The sequence below is a fragment of the Tursiops truncatus genome, chromosome 20 (assembly GCF_011762595.2).
Source record: "Tursiops truncatus isolate mTurTru1 chromosome 20, mTurTru1.mat.Y, whole genome shotgun sequence".
Classification (NCBI taxonomy): Eukaryota; Metazoa; Chordata; class Mammalia; order Artiodactyla; family Delphinidae; genus Tursiops; species Tursiops truncatus.
The window spans coordinates 47,428,087-47,451,961 of record NC_047053.1 but is presented as its reverse complement, the minus strand read 5'-3'; the positions used below and the strand labels follow the sequence as shown (position 1 = coordinate 47,451,961).

General features: G+C 44.4%; 1 protein-coding gene across 4 annotated transcripts in view; it reads left to right on the top strand.

The window, feature by feature from the left end:
- RPTOR (regulatory associated protein of MTOR complex 1) overlaps positions 1-23,875 on the top strand; it is a 347,367-nt gene that overhangs the window by 62,215 nt on the left and 261,277 nt on the right. For all 4 annotated transcript variants that reach the window (XM_073798118.1, XM_033847372.2, XM_033847375.2 and 1 more), the window contains exon 2: positions 17,771-17,873. In XM_073798118.1, coding sequence (XP_073654219.1) covers positions 17,771-17,873 — 103 coding nt within the window. The remainder of the gene's footprint in view (positions 1-17,770; positions 17,874-23,875) is intronic.

Here is a 23,875-nt window from a genome sequence, read left to right as displayed (position 1 = left end):
TTTGTTTCACTTTTACTTTTTTTTTTAAACATCTTTATTGCAGTATCATTGCTTTACAATGGTGTGTTAGTTTCGGCTGTATAACACAATGAATCAGCTATATGCATTCATATATCCCCATATCCCCTCCCTCTTGCATCTCCCTCCCACCCTCCTTATCCCACCCCTCTAGGTGGTCACAAAGCTCTGAGCTGATCTCCCTGTGCTATGCAGCTGCTTCCCACTAGCTATCTGTTTTACATTTGGTAGTGTATATATGTCCATGACACTCTCTCACTTCTTCCCAGCGTAGCCTTCCCCCTCCCCGTGTCCTCAAGTCCATTCTCTACAGGCAGAGTCGCTTTTGTGAGAACAGTGTTGTAACTAAATATTGAGTACCTATACAGTGTATTTGCATTACAAAAGTGTGTAAAATAAATTCCTCCATCTTTGTAAATTTAGAGAATATCGTTTAACGAAGGAATGAGCTAGTCTTTTGAGGGAAGGGGAGCAGAGTCAAGAGCTGGGCTGCTGATGGTACTGGCTCTCTTGGCCCAGAGGTGAAATCTGCACACTGGCTGTGCACTCTGTGCACAGGACACGCCTGCATGCAGCCATGGAGAGTTCCCACAGTCTCCTCTGTCCCTCTCCGGCTGCCCTTCACAGTCTCTTCCTGGAGTGGAGGTCCACTCTTGCTGTGGGTCTAAGAGAAACATGGCTTTTGTGGATTTGAGTAAAATATGGTGAAAGGAGGGTTAATACAATCCAGGTCTTGAGGTGCGGTCCTCAGTTCACCATCACTCTCAGTTGACCCTGGGGCTGGGGGTTTAAGGGCAAGTTTGGGTAAATCTCAAGGTGAAGTTTTCAGCCAGGCAAAGAGGAAAGAGAGACTGAATACTTTTTTTTTTTTTTTTTGCGGTACACGGGCCTCCCACTGTTGTGGCCTCTCCCGTTGCGGAGCACAGGCTCCGGACGCGCAGGCTTAGCGGCCATGGCTCATGGGCCCAGCCGCTTCGTGGCATGTGGGATCTTCCCGGACCGGGGCACGAACCTGTGTCCCCTGCATCGGCAGGCGGACTCTCAACCACTGCGCCACCAGGGAAGCCCAAGACTAAATAGTTTTAACTCTGCATTTTGGAGTGAAGTCACTGACGGCTTGGGATTTTGTCTTACTCTTACTACTAAGTAATTGTTTTGAGATGAAAGTTATGTAACCTCTCAGGTTTCAGTTTTTTGGAGTTTAAAAAAAATGTGAGGATGTGATGATGACAGAGCAGATGATATGTAAACCCTTTCCAAGTTTTAGGAGTCAGTGAAAATACATTGCTTGGGGCTGGAGAACATGGGCAGGGAAATGCTGGCTGCAAAGTAGATAAGTAGATAGATAGAAGGAGGTTTGAATCCAGTTGGGGTCACACGGGCATTTCTCTTCCCGAACTATGGGTTCTGTAGTGTAAAATAGAAGTGATAATATTTACTTATGTTTGAAAATGAAGTTATGTACATAAAGTATCCAGCAGAGCAGTTGTCACACAGTAGGCCCGCACAAACCCATCTGTTCAGTTGTTCATGATCAGGGTCTGTCTCAGGCCCTGGGTCCATGGTGTGAACTGGCTCCAGAACAAGCTGTGGCTAAATCAGAAAAGCAGTGGATTTGCTCTTTGGGAACTGGTGTAACTCTGGATCTGACTGTCCTCTACTATCTAAGTTTGTGAAATGCCGGTAGTTGTGTGAAGCTCAAGGTATGTCAGTCATGGTGCCGTTATTTTCTATGGTGTCTCTTACCAGCAGAGTTTTTAAGGAGGTGGTTTCCTTAGCCACTAAAAAATGTTCACATGATTTTTAAAAATACATGCAATTATGTAACAAATTTCATAGTGAGTGACAGTTTTCTCCCCCATCTTTCTTTAGTTGAAGTAGTTGATTAATTTTGGATTTTGGGACTAGTCCTGTTCTGCTTATATTTGCATCATTTTGTTTTAGTGATGACACTGTGGGAAATTATATACCTAAGGCAAGTTTCAGGCTTCTGTTTTGATCCATCCATCCATCCATCCTACCCACCCATTTATTCGTTTATTATCTATTTGTTTACCTACCTATTTATCTACCTACATATCTACCCACCCATTCATTCATTTTAAAGGTCTAAAGGTCTTTTGTGGTGGGAGGAGTGTCGAATTGCAGATCTACCTCTGAATAATATCTTTTATCAATCAGTAGGGCCATTCTCTGATTGAAACACAACTCTAGGTTTCTAGAGGGAGCTACTCAGGTTAAAGATTCATTTTTCTAACAAGGAAAATGACCCATTACAGATCTTCCTTGACTTACAATGGAGTTAAGTCCCATAAACCCATCATAAGTTGAAAATATTGTAAGTCAAAACACATCTGCTACACCTAATCTACCTAACATAGGTGGGCCAGGCTCACAGCCACCGTGACCACTTTGAGTGCAACATGGTCTGGAGCTGTTCCTCCCCTTTGGTGAAGTGCCAGGGTCCAGCCACAACCGCTGACAACATTTCTTTTCTGAGTCAGTGTGTATTGGGTGCCCTCGTTTTACAGGTGCTGCTTCGTGTGGTTTTGATGGGACCACTACACTCGGTGCATGACTTGTAGTCATGGTCAAGTGCCTGTAATTGCTGGAATTTGCTGCTGTGGTCGTAGAGGTTAATTGCATGCACTACAGTTTCTGTTTCTAGTTATTGTCATCTCAGCAACGATGAATGGGGTTCTTCCCGGAAAACTAGAAAGCTTTCCTAATGTGCTTGATGCAGATTTTCCCATGTGCCGTCTGTCCCTGCTGGCCATATTGCCATGGTGATTTCATGGGCGGGATACTCGGTCTCCAAGAGTCAGAGGAGTCTTCGTGCTGCCTTCACTTTCATAGCTTTTATAAACTCTTTTCCAATCTTTGCATTCATTTGGTCTCATTGATATCTCAGTAGAAGACTTTCATTCATCCCCTGAGGAGAAGAACTCTATAAATGAACATACATGTAATGCATCCAGTCCCCATTGTTGGACATTTAGGTTGTTTCTAATTTTCTCACTTCTCAAGACAGCACCCAGTGAATGTCCTTATCGTGCCTACATTTGCACGTGTGAGTGTTTCTCTAGGGTATTTACCTAGAATGGAACAGAGCTGTAGGAAACGCACACTCTTCCACTCCATCGTGTTGCCAGAATCCTCTCCAGGCAATAGTGTGTTCAAGCTCCCGCGTCCAGGAGTGTCCGGAGCTCCTGTTCACCCACAACCTTGCTAGTATAGGTACTGTCAGACTTGGAAGTTTTTTCCAATACTATGATGTGAAATGGTATCTTGTCTCTATTTCTCTGAGAAATAGTGAGCTTGCACAGTTTTTGGTATGTGTGTTGGCCTTTTGAGTTTTTTCTTCTGGAAAGTGCTTGTTTGTATTTTGTGTTCTTTTTCCTAGTTTTTGATATTTGTCTTTTTTCTCAGTTTTTCTTTTCTTTCTTTCTTTCTTTTTTTTAAAAATAGATGTTAATAGTTTAGTTAGGTGTAGAGGTGGACATTTCCCCTAAATCCGCATGCAGCGTGTGTGTGTGTGTGTGTGTGTGTGTGTGCGTGCACGTGCGCACGTGTGCATGTGCATGCGTGTGCGCAGTGAAGCACAGGGTGACCAGAAAAAAGGCAAAGAATGTGAGAGAGCGTTGCACGTTTGGGGAGTCGTTGGCCATGTATATGAATGTAAAGGAGCGATCCTGTGGGGCCCTGCACTGCTGTGCTCTCCGGGTGATGGGATGGCATGGTTAGTCTGTCAGTGTAGAAGGCACCCATGGTGTTAAAATGGAGATGTATTAAAGGAGGTTGGATTGGAGGGGAGCAATTGGACTCATGGAGGAGAGACAGGTTGAGGCTTGAACTCAGGGTATGGAGACGGGCAACGTGGACATCAATTTGGGAACATTAGATTGGGATGAAGTGTCCAGATTTAGAGCTGGGTAATTGTCCGTACCTTTCACTCACGTAGGAGGCGACACGGGTGGAGCAGGTTTGGGGCTGCGGGAGGCAGGGGATGATGACAAGGAGAGGTCAGCGGACAGGAGGGCACTAAGCCACAGGAGGAGAGACTTTCGAGGAGGAATTAGCCTCCCGCCTCCTCCTCCTCCCCCCCTCTTCCTTTTCCATGTGTTTGTTCAGTTTTACTACTTTCATTACACAGTCAGCTAAGCAAAATGTGAAACATTTCCTAGTCCTGGTACGTGCAGCAGAAGCTCAATTGTACAACACGATGATGATGTAGATGGAAAGCATTTCTGAATTTTGTTCATGTAACGTGGAATGTTCCCATTGTTGTCAGTTACCTTAGCTTATTAAAGTGAGCAAGTGTTTGGTTGTTGTTGTTAGTCAGTGGACTTAATTTACTTCACAGTAGTTACAGAATGATGAGGTGTCGTGCTGGTGGCGATGGTGCGGGGAGGGAGCTGGTTTGGTATGGAGGTGCCACATGTGGGACCTTTGCCTGGGGAAGGGCAGGAGGTGGCGGTCTCGTGCTGTGCCCCTTTGTGGTTCTTGTGCAGCTCTGTCTCTGGGAGGGCAGGGATGTGAGGTAGAGCTTCCTGAGTGGTCCTTTGACCCACGTGACAGAAGCTGAGGGAGCGTCCAGTCTTACTGATAAAGCTTCTGCTGCATGTACTGATGAAGAGAAGGCCACAGGAAGTGCTGCCATCCCTGATGTGTTTGAATTCACTCCTGGGGACTTCCCAGGTTGTCCAGTGGGTAAGGCTCCGAGCTCCCAATGCAGGGAGCCCGAGTTCGATCCCTGGTCGGGGAACTAGATCCCGCATGCTGCAGCTGAGAGTCCACATGCCACAACTAAGAAGTCCACATGCCGCAACTAAGAGTCCGCATGCCGCAACTAAGAGTCCGCATGCCGCAACAAAGATCCCGCGTGCCACAACAAAGATCCCGCGTGCTGCAACAAAGACCTGCCGCGGCGTGAATGAATGAATGAATGTATGAAAACCCAGAGAGTTCTCTGATTTCCAGGCTTAGTGCGTGTACTCAGGGTACCGTCAGGCACCCCATCAGTTAAGCTGAATGGTAGAAAGTGTGTCTGATGTTTGGATGTTGTGGCACCCCTGCCTTTTCTGTTGAGTTTTAGAGTGGGACAGCTCTGTGTGCAGTCTGCTGAGGAGAATGGTTTCCAGAACTGTCCTTTCATGGAAGCAAAAATGCTTTCTATTACCTGGCAACTAGTTTCAAGCAATAGAATATATTTTTGCTTGGATTCTTGTTGTGATCAGTTTTAGTTTTTTCAGTGTAGATTGCCTCCAAGCCTTTATTCTGAAAAACTCTCATACAAGTAGAAGAGTTGAAAGAAGCGTACAGCGAAAACCTGTGTTCTCCACTTACAGCCAATCGTTGTTTCCAATATATAGTAGTATGTGCATGTATTTATAAAAAGACCAAAAAGCAAATCAAATCTCACAGTACATAAACATCACCACAGTTCCCCAGAGCCAGGGACCCTCTGTGGGCCCCATTCCCGTAGATGAAGCTCACCTCCTGGCAGGTATGCTGCTTTTGCTGTGCAGTCCCCGGGCCATGGTCCTGAAACCACAGAACATGTTTGGGGGCTCAGTAGAGCATAGGTTCTTCTGTCTTGGTACAGAACGAATTCAGTGAGAGGCAGCGTGACAGGTAAGGGAAGAGTTTATTAGTATAGTATGCTTGTGAGAGATACAAGGGGGTAGGCAAGGGAGTGCTGTGCCGAGAACTTAGTGGGCTACATTTTTATAATCAAAGGAAAAGGAGTTGCCAGAACCAGTTTTAGATCTAAATCACTGTGAGGTCAAGATGCTACTTTTGCTGCCTTCAGACTGAGTATTTTCAGGGCTCAGGAAGATTCTTGATAGTGATGGTTCAGTGATGATTCAGCTAAGACCTTTCGTTTCCTTCTTCTCTCCTTTAGATACGGTCAGCTAGTCTGTGTGAGATTGGAGGCAAAAGTGCCGCTTGTTGGGATAACAGCACCTTGGCAAAATCTTTGTGTGTCTTCAGTTCCCTGGTTCGACGACGGTTGAGTTGGCGATTAGCACAAGATGCCCACGTAGTTAAATCCAGTGATGATTTTGGCCTCTGAATGTTTTCTCCCCTAAAGAGCCTTAAGGATTCTTAGTTATAGGCGTTGGAATCCATGCTGGGAGGTTAAGCAGAAAAGGAATGTGTTGAAGATCTCTGGGAGGACCCAGGGCCAGACCCAGATCTTCTGAAGATCCCAAGGGGGCCTCAGTAGCTGCTGAACCACTGGGACATTGGGATGAGCTTAGCAGCTGTGCGGCTGCCACCCTCCAGAGTCAGGTGCCTCAGCCACACAGCTCCCTGTGGAGCAGGGGCTTGGCATTGCTGGATTCGGAACTTGATTCTCGGGCAGGTGTATCTGACTGGAGGAGCCCAGGCCACATGCTGACCCCTTAGCTGCAAGAGAGTCTAAGACACAATTGTTCTTATTTTCTACTTTGGGAAGGTGGGACCCACAGCATAGGAAGTTATCAAGGTGATGGAAGGTGTAAAAAAGGTTATGGGGAGTCAGATGGCAGGTGTCTACCACAGTTCCCCATGGGGGCTTTTAATGGATGGCTTATTACGGAGTTTCAGCCACACAGGACCTTTATGCTTTTCATCTCCGACACCCACTTAGCAGCACATGCTATCCCCTGTTCTCTTTGAAATAGAGGTTTCTTTCTTTCCCACTCTCCCCGCACCCAGTGCAGGTCTTCTTGTTTCACTATAACAGCTTCCGGGCTAATTTCCCTTCCTCCAGCCTCTTCCTTCCCAAGTAAATGTTAGCCGTTGTCATGAGTTAGTCTTCCTGAAAAACATCTGTTTAGCCACATTTCTGCCTCGACAACTTAGTGGGGCCCACACTCCAGCTCCTGGCTGTGATGCTCTTCAAGGCCTTTGTTAGCAGAATCCACACTACCCTCCACTTGGAGCTGTGAGACCTTTGAGAACAGCTTCATAACATATGTTGTCCCAACCAAGAGGGTGGATGGTAGCAGAAGATAACAGCCACACGTAGCATCCTCAGACTTAGTGGTGAAATGCCTGTTATCAAGGTGTTCCAACCACCTCGGGTGTATTTTTTCAGCCACCTGGGAGCTGTGTGTACTTTGGTTTGCCTTGAGATTGTTTTTATGAAATCTGTACCATGGGTAACATATGCTGGATAATAAAGAGTGGAAGAAAAATTAGTCCTGAATGAATGACTCACTCCCATGCTGCTGCTGCTAATTTTAATTTACATTAGGAGTGGTAAAGCAGCTGTTCAGTGTTTTATCAAATAACAGAAATCTCTAAACAGCCTTGAAATCAATCCATTTATTGAATTGGAGAATCTTGTTGAAAGCAATTTTAGCAGTGGGCCTTATCTTGTGTCCTGACCTGGGAAGGAGTGGAGAAGAAATAGACTAGAGCCCTTTGACTTACTTGCTTTGCCAAGACCAGGTATATTGTTGATTATGAGGCCACATTCAGTTTGGTTAGCAGAGTTCTGTCTCCGCAGGCATGCTGGGGATCACCTGCATTGCATTTCCTCAGTCCTGGCCCACTTGTTGCCTTGGAAGTTAGACTAGTGTCTAAACTTCAGCTAACCGAACAAGCCACTCTCTTTATTTTCAGGATACAATAAAAATTATATATACATATATGCACACATGTAAAAAATCCTTGACTATTGTGATAAAATAATTTTTATAACCTTTCCCTCCACTTATAGAAATAACTTATGTTCACGGTAGAAAATTTGAAAATACACAGAAGGGCCAGGTAGAAAGAGGAAAAGAGGAATCATCCACATCTTCCATTCCCCAGAGGTCAAAACTACTTGTGGCATCTTGTTTTTTAACTCTGTGTTCTCTGCATATGTATACTTGCACATTTGGGATAATAATTATGGATCTGGTTGTGTACCTCCTCTCTTCACTCAGGTTACGTTTGGGTATGTCCCATGCTGTTTAACATTCTTTGAAAAGATGTCTTTTCTAACAGCTTTATTGAGATATAGTGCACGTGCTACAAAGTTCACCCTCTACCAACAGAGTTGTGCAACCTGCAAATGTGCTTTAAAGATGCTGTAATGTTCCAGCACATGACACAGAGCGTTCTTTAACCTGTGCCCTCAAGTCAGACCCTTTGGCTTCAACAGAATGGTTTACCATATTTAGACCTTATATAGAGTTAATTTCTCAGTATGCACATCTTCTTATTATCCCTCTGTGACAATTAAGTTTTTTTTTTTGCGGTACACGGGCCTCTCACTGTTGTGGCTCTCCCGTTGCGGAGCACAGGCTCTGGACGCGCAGGCTCAGCGGCCATGGCTCGCGGGCCCAGCCGCTCCGCGGCATGTGGGATCTTCCCGGACGGGGGCACGAACCCTTGTCCCCTGCATCGGCAGGCAGACTCTCAACCACTGTGCCACCAGGGAAGCCCGACAATTAAGTATTTTTATTTTCACTTTTTAAGTAAGGAGACTGGATAGTTAATTTTATCTCTGTGTGTATACACACTTAAATTTCATTTCATAAGGTGTTACAGGAAAAGGCAAGGAAGTCATTTTTGGTCCCTCACTCAGCTCATTAGTGCAAGTAGACTGGCTCCTCAGACCAGGTGGGGCATGTAGAACCCCATATCACAGACGCCCAGGTTTGCAAAGGTGGCACCAAGGGAAGACCATCTGTTTCATGAAGGAATCACAAAAAGATTTCGTATAGGATTCCTCTGAGAAGGGATTTCTTTAGTTTGTTTAAAGCAGTTATGATCTCTATAGTCAACCTATTTTTTCCCCCACGGGATCTTTGTTACGGCATGTGGGATATTTAGTTGCGGCATGCTGGATCTTCATTGCGGCATGAGGGATCTTTAGTTGCGGCATGTGGGATCTAGGTCCCTGACTAGGGATCGAACCCGGGTCCCCTGCATTGGGAGCGTGGAGTCTTAACTACTGGACCACCGGGAAGTCCCTATAATCAACCTATTTTGTATTCAGTTCTTTAATTTGGCTTTTAGAAATATAAATTTCCTAAGCGTCGTGATGTTGGAGGTACACGTACTCCACATGTCCTGAACGTTTGGATGGGGTGGGAAGGGTGAGGGAGGGAGGGATCTGCACACGTCTAAGACAGTAGCTCTGGACGAGACTTTCTAATTTTCGATGTTGAAAAGTTACCTCTTGTGTCTTCACTTTTTATTAGGCTATTTTATAGGAGTGAACGTAGATTTAAAAACAGGGGAATATAGACAGAATTTGGCCTCAAAAAAGAGTCCTTAAACGCAAGTTAGGCCTCTGGCTCAAGGTAACAAACTGAACTCAGACATTCAAGAACCACTCCCTCATTGCCAATTCCCATTGAAATGAGCAAAGGAATAGACAACCGGGATTGCCCAGGTTCACACAGTTGCTGCTGGTGATGAGGATCTTGTTTTGTATTATTGGTCTTGGTTGCAAAAATTCCATTTGATGTGCTTCTTGCTAGGTTTATTGTTCACTTCTTTCTAGCAGTCTTTGGGATGGGAGTTAGGAGGCAAACTGGTTTTTCCTTTTCTTCAACAACTCGATTCCCCCCACCCCTCCTGTAGTGTATCTACTCTGTTTGCTATATGTTCTAGTTTCTGACTTTCTTTATAAATTATGCATTTGTATAGCTTCGGCTCTGCTCAAAGTTTTTGCTTGATGCTCTGAATCTTAATGAGCACTGCCGGGAATTGGGTGGCTTTGCCCTCAGACAAACAGGGGAATAGTGAATGTTGTGGCATATATGGCAAATCCTAGTCTTGCTTTCTGTTTATTTTCCATTACGCTCAGTTGTTTATGTTGAAAGGAATAGGAGTGAGTCAGACTCTCGGTTTGGGGAGCAGAAAGCAGTGATTGGCCAGTTTAAGCTGCATAATTTCTTCATTCTGTATAACAGCTTGGGTGTCATTGCATGCCAGCCTGTGAATTTATACTCAGGTTTGATCCACTGTATCTTTTAAAAAATATATAGTTATCAAATAATTAAGTAGGAAGAAACCAATAAAGGAATTCCTTGTGATTTTGTTTTGAATTCTTCGGTGACAGGCATTAATGTATTTTTAATCAGCAAGGTGACAAGCAGTATACAGAGGCTTTCAAGTAGAGGCAGTGATCCAGGTCCACAGGCCCTTATCTGCAATTCTGAAATCCAAAAGCTCTGAATACTGGAAATGTTTTTGCAACTCATTTGGGGGCACAACTGGGTTGTGAGCTGGTATGAGGTTATTGATAGTCTTTATTCCATGGATTGTTGATATTTGTGCATTTCAGTGGAAATTTTAATTTTGAATAGGATGTTACTCCAGACCCTTCTTGGTATTTTACATGGGATATGGGATATATACCATATTATCCTTTTGTAAATTGGAAAAATCGTGAATTTCACAACACATCTGGCACCAGAGGATTGTATGGGAAACTGCCCAGGCTGTTACAACAGCGTCAGGCCCCCACTGCCCGACTGTCCCCAGCCTCTCCCACCTTGTAGCCAAGGTGATGTTGAGCCCTCTAGGTTGGGTTCAGAATCGTAAGGCAGGGTGCTCCATGCCTTTAGGGATACTTCCGGTATGGCTGGAGAGACCAGTCCTGGAGTCAAAACTTTAGGATCAGAGAAATCTTGGGGCCTGAGAGATCATCTACTTCATTTTAGGGTGAGAGAATTGTTCAGGAGAGATTGGAATTAACCGACATGCCCAAGGTCATACGTTTTCAGTGATCACTTAATGTTTTAGAGCTTCTCAAAATGATACTCTTTTCAAATTCGAAATTAACCTCTAGGGATATAACTCTTGTCATCTTCAATTATATGACATTGGAGAAGAAATGTTTTAAAATTCAAAATGGTTATTTTATGTACTATTATGCAATTTTTGGCACAGTAAATTTGATAGCCCTTATATTTTCTTAATGCTATAACTGTATTATTAAAAACATGAATCTAGAATTTTTGGAATGAGGTTGCCATAGAAATGAAAATAAAATACCAAAAAGACACTTTAGGGTATAGCTAAGAATTTAAAATCCACCACATTTGAAATCAAGCCAATGCCATGACAATTTGCAGGGGAGCAAAGACATATTTGATTGGCTTAAGGATATTTACTGGTATTGTCTTTTGCCCAATTGTGGAATTAAATTGGTAGCTAGGTGTTAGGTCAAATACATGTTTGTAGTTCATGGGTCAATATATTCTTGAGATGTTTTCCCTTGTTTTCTTAAAAGATATAAAAAGGCAGGATGTAGGGTTAGGTGTGTATTATATACGCCAGGATGAATCAAATTAATTCCTTTAATATCTTAATTTATGGAGTGTAGCTAATTTTATACTTTCTCTCTGAGGGCCATGCTTTCCTATTGCTCACCTTCAAAGCAATCACGGAGAAACTGTTGCTGTCAGTAATGTTTGATTAGTAATGAACACTACACTTGGTGGAGGCCTGGTGAGGTGAGGCCCATTAGCTGCCTTGCAGGACTAAAGAGCGATAATAGTGCTTCTATTAGTATTTCTGTCTAAGGACTTGGAGAGCCTCAGAGATCATACTTTTTATAATGAAATTAGAAATTATTTATTTTACTGAGAATTGTTATTTTAAGTTCATTAACTGCAGTTGTAGAGGTGGAGGGAATGCAATTTGTCTAGAGTGTCAGCTGAGGTAGAAGAAATAGGATTATGATCAGAGAGCATAAGAATGCTGTGTAAATGCCCTATCTCATCCTGCACCACCTGCCTGACAACAGAGAGATTAAGAAGAAGAAACAGGGCTTCCCTGGTGGCGCAGTGGTTGAGGGTCCGCCTGCCGATGCAGGGGATGCGGGTTCGTGCCCCGGTCCGGGAGGATCCCGCATGCCGCGGAGCGGCTGGGCCCGTGAGCCATGGCTGCTGGGCCTGCGCGTCCGGAGCCTGTGCTCCGCAACGGGAGAGGCCACAGCAGTGAGAGGCCCGCGTACAGCAAAAAAGAAAAGAAAAAAAAAAAAAAAAAGAAGAAGAAACAGATGCTCCAGCAATGGAGCTTTGAAATCCCAGTGACCAGGGTACAGTCCTGGCGCCTCCGCCCAAATTCTTTACTCTCTCCATGCCTCCCTAAGGATGGCACACAGCCACCTTTTCTAGTTCATGGCCTTTTGGTGACGGCGTAGCACAGTGCCAGTTAAGGAGTAAGCGCTGGCATGTGGAGGCCATTCTTGCTCAGAAATGATCAGAAACGACTGGGCTTGAGACCTGGCCATAAACGCCTGGAGGTAAGAAGAAGGGGTAATGTGGGGTGTTCCTGAGCTCTCATCAGCCTGGAAGGCTGGCTTACCCTCTTTCTCCTGGGTCCACAGCAGGCAGGGCTTGGCTGAGGAGCAGTGGGTGGGCTGGGCCTTAGAGCAGACCCCTGAGTGTAGTGTCCTTCACCTGGGCTTTGTGAGAGAAACGAGAGTAGGCTGTCTTTGCAGATTGAGGACAAAACACAAAACTGTGGTGGCACAGTCAGTCTAAGAGAGACCCTGATCCGTATGGAATGTTTTCTCCCCTGAAGCCTTCCCTTGCACCCAGAGGGGCCGTCCCATGACTGTAAGAAAAGCAACATTTTCCTTAGGAAGCAACTTGGAACTTGCTCCCGGGTTTAATCCACACCTCATGGAAACCTCAAAGTTCCACATTATAGAGCACAGAAAAAATGCTCTTGATTTAAAAATGGTAAAGGGCAGGTATTAGTAGTTATTCACCATGGCCATTGGAAGACCACAGAAATGTTTCCAGAAACTTCTACTTTTAAGCAGCTTATACTCAGAGTGAGTTTGCTGTAAAATAATCAATCATCTGTATGGGATTATTGATACTGATCAATTAAATATTGGAAAATGACTAATAAATAAAACTTTTGTTATTCTCTGATTACTTTTCAGCCCTTTCTCCTGACATTAGGTCAAGGGACCATTTGCTTCTTATGGCTCATAATGAGAAGATTCTGGCATGTCTGTGGGAAGATATTGTTCCTCTCTTCAGTATGTCTTTGGAGGCAGGGTTGCAGTTCCTTTAAAGAGTGAAATTATTATTAATAAATGCTTTTTGTTTCTTTTTTTTTAAGAATATATATATTTTTTTGGCTGTCGGGTCTTAGTTGCGGTACATGGGCTCTTCGTTGCACCGCACGGGCTTCTCTCTAATTGTGGTGCGCGGGCTCCAGGGCGTGTGAGCTCTGTAGTTGTGGCACGCAGGGTCCAGGGCGCGTGGGCTCTGTAGTTTGTGGCACGCGGGCTCTCTAGTTGAGGTGCACAAGCTCAGTAGTTGTGGCGGGCGGGCTTACTTGCCCCGCGGCATGTGGGATCTTAGTTCCCCAACCAGGGATCGAACCCATGTCCCTGCACTGGAAGGTGGATTCTTTACCACTGGACCACCAGAGAAGTCTCAATAAATCCTTTTTTTAAGTGTTGGGAGAGAAGAGACAAAAATACTTCCTTTCTTCCCCATATAACTTTAAATTCTGTTTGAACAGAGGAATATTTTCTTGCTGTAATAAAGATTATATCAAATCAGTAACCATCATCATTCTCAGTGATGAAACATTTATGACAATTTTGTTAAAACCAAGTGCAAAGATCACCACTATCATCATTTTGTAATTATTAGTAATATGATTTTGGAAGATCTATGTAATGCCATAAGACCTAAAAAAGAAAAAGGAATGATCTATTGGAAAGAATGAGATAGACTCATCATGTCACAGACAGTATGTTTGTATACTAACAAAACCTGGAGAGAGTCACCTAAAAGCAGTTACGTTTAATTAAGAATTTAGTAAAGTGACTTAAACATTATTCTGATGGGGGGTTGGTGGTGGTGGGATGAAATGGGAGATTGGGATTGACATATATACACTAATATGTATAAAATAGATAACTAATAAGAACCTGCTGTGTAAAAAAAAATTAAATATGGGAAAAAAAATAGGATGCCTGGGTTGGGGGGCGTGGAGGGGAAGAATAAAGGTCACTTCCCAAGGTCCATGTGGGAGTTCTCCCATCCCTTCTGCTCTCTGTCTCTTAGTTTTCAAAGATCTCCACTGGTAAGAGAATACGGTATTCAAAATTGTTAACTGATTAGGGAGTCAGAAAATCCTCAAAGGGACCTCGCTTTGGCTGGGGAAACAAGTTTCCAAAGCAAAATAAACAATTTCGATTCCATTGGTGAATCTCTATAAAGAAAAGTCACTGTTACCCAAATTATATCCTTGCAGAAGAGCTAATGAGTGTAGATTCTGCCGCAGGTTTTATCTCCTGTTTCTGGATTAAAGAAAAGGACATTCTCTGGTGGATAAAGCCTGGGAAGGTGGGGGTGAAAAAAAAAACACAAAACATTATTCTGGTATATCAGCAATTATCAGTAAGAAACTCCTATGGGCAAAATACATGTATAGTAGCATATTGCCCCCAAATAGTCATGAACAATCCAGGAATAATCTTAAAAGAAATGACCAGGACTTGGCGAAGATGTTTAACTAAACATCTAAGAAGTAATGTTTAACTAAACATAAAGAAGTAAACTAAGAGGTAATGTTTAACTAAACATTACTGAGAAAAATTAAAAGAAAATTTGAGGGACTTCCCTGGTGGTCCAGTGGTTAAGACTCCACACTCCCAATGCAGGGGGCCTGGGTTTGATCCCTGGTCAGGGAACTAGATCCCACATGCTGCAGCTAAGAGCCCACCTGCCGCTACTGAAAATCCCACGTGCCACAACTAAAGATCCCTCATGCCGCAACTAAAGATCCAACCCAGCACAGCCAAATAATTAAATAAATATTAAAGAAAAAAGAAAATTTGAATAAACAGAGAAACACACTGTGTTCCTGTATGGAAAAATAGAATATCATAAGGATGTCATGTCTTGCCAAGTTTAGTTTATATGTTTAATGAAATTTTTTTGTATTTTGAATCCATTTCTATTCATTTAACATTTTAAGAATTTAATCTAAGTGTCATTCTGTTAAGAGTATATAATGGTGTGCTTAAATATTCCCTTATTTGCTTAAAATTTAGGTTGCTCCCACTTATTTTTCATGATAAGAAATGCTGTGAAGAAGGGCTTCCCTGGTGGCGCAGTGGTTGAGAGTCCACCTGCCAATGCAGGGGACACGGGTTCGTGCCTGGTCTGGGAAGATCGCACATGCTGTGGAGCGGCTAGGCCCGTGAGCCATGGCTGCTGAGCCTGCGCGTCCGGAGCCTGTGCTCCGCAACAGGAGAGGCCACAACAGTGAGAGGCCTGCGTACCGCAAAAAAAAAAAAAGAAATGCTGTGAAGAAAATCTTTACACATAGAAAGTTCTCTCTTATTATATTTTGTACCTCCTATGACAGATTCTCGTATGTGGAATTATTGGATCAAAGAAGACAACTTAAAATACTCAGTGTTATCAATATGCAGCTTGATTAAACAACTTTAATCAAAATCTCCATGGGATTAAGAAATTGAATAACAATTAATTTGGAAAAAATAGGTGAATATAAATGTAGCCAAGTAAAAGTTTAAAAAAAATTGTGAAGAAGAAAACCAGGCTCTCCCAAGCATTGTGAAATGTTGTGAAGATAAATTAGTTAAATCAGTGAAGTATGTGACCCAGAAATAGAATTTGGTCTATGTGGGAATATATGCTAGAGGAGTCACTACAAACCTGTGAGTTTGGGGAGATTATTTAACAGGGGGAATTGGCACCATTGGGTAGTTTTTTGAGACAAAATTAATCCTCACCTGGTACCATATACCAAAATAATATCCAGCTGGATTAAAAGGGTGAAGTGTGGGCTTCCCTGGTGGTGCAGTGGTTGAGAGTCTGCCTGCCGATGCAGGGGACACGGATTCGTGCCCCGGTCCGGGAGGATCCCACGTGCCGCAGAGTGGCTGGGCCCGTGAGCCATGGCCGCTGAGCCTGCGCATCCGGAGCCTGTGCTGCACAACGGGAGAGGCCGCAACAGTGAGAGGCCCGCGTACCGCCAAAAAATAAAAAAAAGGGGAGGGTGAAATGTGAAACAAGTGAAAACATTAGAGGAAAATCCCTGTATTCACCCACTCAGCAGATGGTCACTGAGCTAGGCCTGGGCCAGGTGTCTGCTCCTGCATGTCAACTCTGACCTTGGAGGAGCTGCAGGTGCACAGAGGAGCGTGAATGGGCCTGGCTCCACCAAGAGGAAGACATGGATGCTGGGGTGGTGTTGAGCAGGTGGCTCTGCCCTGACAGGGTCTGGGAAGGCCTTCCCGAGGAGTGGAGGTCTGAACCCGAGAGACCCTGAGCTGGTGAGGCCGTGCAAGGAGCCCTGAGGGGCTGTGTTTGAAGACCCAGAGGTCATGCTGGCAGACCAAGGGTGAGACTTGATGTGAGTGAAGAGCTTGGCAGGATCTGGAGCTTATGAGGCTTGAATAGCATGTGGAGCAGTTCACAGTGAATCTTGAAGGTTTTGGGAACTGATTGAAAACAGGGCAGTGTGCCAATGTGTTTGAAAGCCTGGACTGGGGCAGGCAGGGGAAGGGGTCCTAGGAAAATGGTAGAGCACAGGTTGGACGTGATGGTGGCTTAGAGCTGGCAGATAGTGAAGTGGACAAACTCAGAGACATTCAGGAGCAGGACAAAAGAGATGGACGGGGAGTCACAGTGGGCACTGGCGCTCGGGAGCCTGGTGGAGGGAGCAGAGGCTCAGGTGGTCTTCCTAGCGGCCACCCTATTTGAAATGATATCTTGCCCCTCCTTGCAGGGATTTTTCTTTTATTTATTTATTTATTTGGCCGTGCTGTGCAGCATACGAGACCTTAGTTCCCTGAGTAGGGGTTGAACTCGTGCCCCCTGCGTTGGGAACACGGAGTCTTAACCCCTGGACCACGAGGGAAGTCCCAGGGATTTTATTTCTTTGATTTACTACTGTATCTTCATTTTGTAAAAATAGCGGTTGGCACCTGGTAGGTGCTTAGTAAATATCTGTTGAACAAGTGAACTAATGAAGGATGAGTTCCAGATTTCTGGCTTGAGCAGCTGGATAGGTGGGGCTGACGTTTCCTAACACTGGGAAGTCGGAGTTGGAGCAGGAGCAGGTGTGGAGGAAGATGTATCAGCTGATGGGTCCAGGGCTTCGGTATGTCGAGAATCAGGAAGGAATCCAATGGCAAACACTAGACTAGGGAAATATTTACAATAAATTATGTGGATGCCATCTTTAATATGTAAAGAGTACATGAAAACCAATTAGAAAAGATCACTAATATTAGTAAATAAATGGTAGTATAAACATGAGTAGAAAATCCACAAAGGATACAAATATTTGAAAAAAATATTCAGCCTTATTAATACTAAAGAATGCAAACTAAATCAGTATGACAATTTCTCTCTCATCAAATTATTAACAATTTTAAATAATGAGAATAGCGATGAACTGGTCAGAATGTAAATTTGTGCAGAGTTTTTGCGAAGTAATTTGGCAGAATGTATAGAGTGTCTTAACATGTTTATATCTTTTGATCAAATAATTCTGTTTCTGGAAGTATATCATAAGGAAGCCTGAGAAAAGCCTCTCCTGCCATGTACTCTTCCCCATCTGCTTACTTGACTCTGAAACCCTGTCTTACTTGTGAAATACCCCTGGGGTGGCACAGGTAACAGGCGACTGAAGACCGGCTGTAGAAGCAGAGGGCTCCGTATGTCTGGGAACATTTTAACAACTGGAAAACTCATCAGTGAATTTCATATTGAATTATTTGTTTTTTCTGTTGTGTTTCTAGATGAAGACCGTCAGCGTTGCCTTAGTTTTGTGCCTGAATGTTGGTGTGGACCCTCCAGATGTGGTGAAGACTACTCCTTGTGCACGTTTGGAATGCTGGATTGGTAAGCGTGGGTCCCTCTCTTACAGCCTGTTGCAGGGGTCACTGCGTGGCGTTCTGGGCTTGGCAGGACTTGCCTCCACTGTCCTGGTCCAGTGCAGGCCTGTGATTGGTTTGTGTAAATCTGAAGATTTTATTTCATTTTGCAGTTATATAACCTTTAGGCTATTTTAGATACATTCACTTATGATTTGCAGTGGAGAAAGTGTCTCAAGAAAAATTGATAAGATAATGACTATTGGATTATATAATTTTCTCCTTTAAATTTGTCCTGCATCTGGCATGTAGTACAAGCTTTATTTATTGATTGATTGATTGATTGCTGTGTTGGGTCTTCGTTTCTGTGCGTGGGCTTTCTCTAGTTGCGGCGAGCGGGGGCCACTCTTCATCGCGGTGCGCAGGCCTCTCACTGTCGTGGCCTCTCTTGTTGCAGAGGACAAGCTCCAGACGCGCAGGCTCAGTAGTTGTGTCTCACGGGCCTAGGTGCTCCGTGGCATGTGGGATCTTCCCAGACCAGGGCTCGAACCCGTGTCCCCTGCATTGGCAGGCAGATTCTCAACCACCGCGCCACCAGGGAAGCCCAGTACAAGTTATATACACTTAAACCTGAATGACTGATGCCTGCATGCACAGTGCACAGTGAGGAGTCCCACCTAGCTCTTCCCAGGAGGAGGCGAGGCTGTTCTTTGTCGTCATCCTCCTCGGAGCATCTTAGCACAGTGCTGACTAGAAATGGTGAGTGTGCACAACCTTCACTTGTTTCTGGTCTTAGGGAGAATGCATTAGGCTCCCACCACTAAATAGGGCATTAGCCAAAGTTTTTTTCTGATGCCTTTTCTAAGGTAAGAAGTTCACTTCTATTTTTAGTTTGCTGAGAGTTTCTGTCAAGAATCAATGTTGCATCTTATAAAATGCTTTCTCAACATGTTGAGATAATCACCTGGCTTTTCTCCTTTAGTCTGTTGATGTGGTGAACTATATGGATTGATTTTTTGGTTGTTGAGCCAACCTTGAATTTCTGGCATAAACCTCACTTGTATTATCTTTTTCATATGTTCCTGGATTTGACTGCTAATAGTCTGTTAAGGAATTTTGCATCTCTGTTTATGAAGGATATTGGTCTATAGTTTTCTCATCTTCTAACATATTTGTTTGGTTTTGGTACCAAAATAATGCTTGGTCTCATTAAATGAGTTGAGAAGTATTCCCATCTTTTCTTTTTTATGGAAGAGTTTGTATTGATTTGGGTATTATTTCTTCTCTAAATTTTAGTGTAATTTACCAATGAAGCCATCACAGTATGAATTTTCCTTTGTTTCCATCACTGATTATTCAGCTTTCTCTTGTTGGTAGGATCAGGGCAACCCCCCCACCCCCAGCTTTTTCTATTCTAAGCAAAAGCAGAAATTCCCTTTATCTACTTTAAATAGTATAAATTACAAACTTATTATAATCTGAATTGGAAAAAAAAAGTTATTTTTCCCACTTACCTGTCTCGCTACTCTTTGGGGGTGTCTTAGGATGACAGCCTTTGTTTCACAGCCTCCTGCCTGAAGCATAGGCCCCTTGTTCCCCAAGCCCGGTGTCAGTAGCTGTTTTCTGTGGTCAGTTTTCTTAGATGCTTTCTTGGCTCTCTGCCATCCCCTGGTGACTGTGCCGATTGAAATTGACTTCTTATTAGCCACCACTGACTGTTTCCACTTCATTTATCCCTTGTCAAAGCTGAATTTAATCAATTGTTTTCTATTTCCTCCCTCTTTATCTACTCTTCTGTTAGGTTTTTTAACACAGGGCTTCTCAACCTGGATCCTGGTGTGTACTCCTAGGGATGCGTGAGCCCGCTGGGATTGTGTGAGCGGTGGTGTCTGAGTATAGCATTGCACCTTCCGGGCTGAGGGCCCTTGGTTTTTATTAGATTCTCTAGGGGTCCTTTGCATCCTACCCTCCTGTCCCCAAATAGAAATCAAAGAACCCTCCCTCACATCTCACCCAGTCTCTTTGATCAGTATTTATGGGACAATGTTAATGAAAACGCAAAGAATTCCTTACTTCCTTCTTGGTGTGAAATCCAGCAAACGAATAGATTTTTTAATATTGTGTTCTTAAAAAAATTTTGCAATTCACGTATGCAATCTACTTTGTAATAATTTCGATGGATTTTGAATTCAAAAGGGCACATTGCCTTTTTTTAGATTTAATTTTATTTATCTATTTGTTTGTTTGTTTATTTATGGCTGCATTGCATCTTTGTTGCTGCGCGGGCTTTTTCTAATTGTGATGAGTGGGGGCCGCTCTTCGTTGCGGTGCGCGGGCTTCTCCTTGCAGTGGCTTCTCTTGTTGCGGAGCATGGGCTCCAGGTGTGCAGGCTTCAGTAGTTGTGGCCCGCGGGCTCAGTGGTTGTGGCATGCAGGCTTAGTTGCTCCACGGCATGTGGGATCGTCCCAGACCAGGGATCAAACCCATGTCCCCTGCGTTGGCAGGCAGATTCTTATCCACTGCGCCACCAGGGAAGTCCCCACATTGCCTTTTTTAAGTTGAAAAAATTTCGCTTGGCTTTTATTAAAAAGTGGGTCCTTATGTTGGTGATTTTAACAATATGGGATAAGAAAAAAAAAAACTCGTAGAGATTTGATTCAGCAAATTTGTAATGGTGTCTAGCAGCCTGTATTTTAATTTTTATTTTGAAAAAACATTTTCAGAAGTTGCAAGTAGAGCACTAAGCAGTGTTTTTCCTGATTCATTTGAAAGTAAGCTGCTGAAATGATGCTCCATCACCTTGGAATCCTTTAGTGTGTGATTCCTACAAACAAGAGTTTCTCTTTCATAATGACAACTCGTTCTTCACAGACAGGGGATTAACATGGATGCCCTGCTACTGGGTTAGCCTCAGGCTGCATTCAAGTTTGCCAGGTGTCCCCATAAGGTCCTTTATGGCACAAGGACCCTTCGCTGTATCACCCATTGCCCTTAATTTAGTCTCATTCAGGCTGCAGCAGGCCTCAGTCTTTCCTTAACCTTCATGACCTTGACATTCAGAAGATCACCAGTGCTCTGTTTAGCAGAACAACCGCTGATGTTTCCTCGGGATTAAATTTTGTTTATGCCTCTTTGGCAAGAGTGTCATGGAAGAGATCCGCCTTCCTCTGTGGTGTCCTGTCAGGTGGCACGTGACTTTGATTTATCCCATTGCTGGTTATGTAACTCTTTTATCACTTGATTAAGTTGGTGTGGTACCTGAACTTCAGCTGTGAAATCCGCCCCCTTCCCTTTTGTAGTTAATAAGTATTTTGAGGGAAGAGGTGCTTTGGCTGCGTTAATATTTCTTTCCTCATCAGACTTTCAGTTTATTCAATTTGAAGTCATGGTTTCCTTTTTTATATTTTATATATTTTTATTGCTATTTTATATTATAATCAGTGGATTATAGTCCAATATTACCATCATTTATCTTGATACTCCACTTGTTTCCCATTTAGCTAGTGGGAACCCATTCCCACTGGCTTATATGGCCTTTTGTCTTGCTTCCATCGTCCTTAGAGTTACATCTGTACTTTCTATCTCATCTTGTCTTTCCCTGCTCCATTCCTGGGATCAGCCATTTCTCCAAGGAGCCCAGTTCCTTTTAGTGGCAAATAGAATTTGAAAACCGAGATCTGGGTTCTAGGTGTTCTTATTGGAGCTGTGTACTGTGTTGTTTCTCCCATTGCCTCTCTCATTGGATGGAGCAAGGGAATGCACACATGCACACATGTGCATAATATATGTATGTGTTTCTGTGTGGACACACATTCATATCTATATTTCAGTATTATCTATACAAATAAAAAACATGCATTACATTAGTGCCTCCCATTCCAAACCAATAGGAATTTTCCGTATTTATAACTCTTCCTCTGACAGTGAGAACCTTGGTATCCTTCATCCTTAATATATTTACTAATTTGATGAATCCTCCTCTGTGAACCAACTTCTTATCCCTGTCATCATACTCCTTTATTTTATACCCAGCTTCTTCCCCCACAGGTGTCCATGCTCCTCATTGCCTGGGCTCCGATACCCCATATGGGTCACCACTCCATGGACATACCTTCTTTCCTTCCCCCGTACAGGCTCTGAGCCCCTGATTGGACTTGACAGCTCATTCTGGGCCACCACAGTTACCCTCATCCTAGAGCAGGTGCCAACCTTGTCCAGACCTGCCTCTCCCACCAATGGCTTTAGGATTGTTCAAGAAGGGATTTCAGCATTTTCAACAAGTGCTTTAGGTTTCAGGCTTGGCTAGCTCAAGGGATGATGATATATCAGTAACCAAGATGGAGAGTTGGGGGCCAGCTGGGCTGGGGAGATAATGGGATTACATTTTGTGTAAGGTAAGGTGCTTCTGGAATGCTCAGAGTAGAGCCACCTTCCAGCAGACACCTGGAAAGACCTCTCTGGTTGGAGAAAGGGATTTGGGGGATGTCACCTGCTGAGAATGTGCAGTGACTAGAGGGAGAGGAGCAGAGCCAGGCCATGAGTGAGTGGGGAGGGGTGCCGCCTGTGACAGAGACCCCTCTGGGTGGGCAGAGGTAGGAGGAGGGCCAGGTGCCACTGGATGAGAGTTTCAGGTTGGCATTGTCACAAGCTGTGGCTGCAGTTGAGTGAGAGATGCTGGGAGCCTGGAAGGCGAAGGGGAGAGGTACAGTGAAGGCTTGGCTGGCGAGGCAAGGAGACCCAGGCTTGATGACGGGTTGGTTCTGCCATTTTCAGGATGGGAATACCTGGAGTATGTCATGGGTGGGGAAGGAGTCCCTAGGAAGACCCCCTGCAGGAGTTGGTGCCCTCATATAACCTAAAAAGCTGTTTCTGTTTAGAAGGCAACCAATCGATGTTTTATATGTGGTCTTAGCATTTTGTGCTCTGTCAGCAGAATTCAAAAGGTTTTGCACTCGTCAAGACCCCAGCTTATTCATTCCAGCTGTTTCACTCAGTGAGTTCCTTAACCATTTGGGGCCTTAGTTTCCTCATCTGCAAAATGGAGCTGATGATGGCGCCCATCTTTTGGCTGGAGGGCGATTAACTGGAGCGTGAACTGGGCTTAGCATGGGGACTGCCCTCAGCCAGGAGCAGCCCCCACGGGCCTGCACCCGCCTCCCCACCCCACCCAGCAGGCCAAGGTGCAGGGTGGGAGCTTGAGCTCTTCCTGCGTCTGTGCTACCTCTGCTCCGTTCTGTGTGCTCTCCCCAAAAGAGAGGGGAAAGAACCCTGTGCTTCTGTGCACAGGGCTGGGTAGGGATTACGAGTTGATTGCTTTATGGCTGCAGACACACATCAAACTGGTGAGACTGTGCTGGTTGAAACTGCCCTGATCTCAGGGACAAGGGGTCTGGGAGCTTGAGAAATAGACAGATTCTTACTTTCCAGTCCCTTTTTGTGTACCTGTGTGTGCACAGTCTCCATACACGTTGGGGAGAATCCTACTTCCAGAGGCTCAGAGGATGTAAGAGTCCCTGAAGCGGCCCTTTAGGTTTTCGTGTGGTGCCAGAACAAGCGAGTAGAGGTTGTACCACAGTACTCTGCAGTGATGGCCTGCCCTCCCTGCTGGACTGTTGCACAGCCAAGGCCCGGCTTCCGAGCTCCGGCTGAGGGAGGAGGAAAGGTGCACAGGCCCTGAGTAGCCCGGCAGGAGTGTGTATGCAGACATGAGGCCGTAGGAGTGGTCCGGGAGCTAAACGCCTCTCCCCGCCCCACCCCGCCCCACCCCTCTGTTCCTGTAGATAATAAGATGCTGTTCTATTTCTTGGAGGTGACACTCAGGGAAGCAGGGGGGAAGCTGTTTTGTTTTATGGCCCCACATTAAAGTAAAAACAATCCCTCTAAAGAACGGTGCTCCTATACCTGCTGGAGGAATCTGTGTTTTAAAACAGTGTAGATGAGCTGAGTGCTGAACAGGAGGGAGTATAATTTAGCCTTGATGTCTTTTATGCCTAGCTAATGGTAGCCGTGTATTACAGGTAAGAAGGCTAT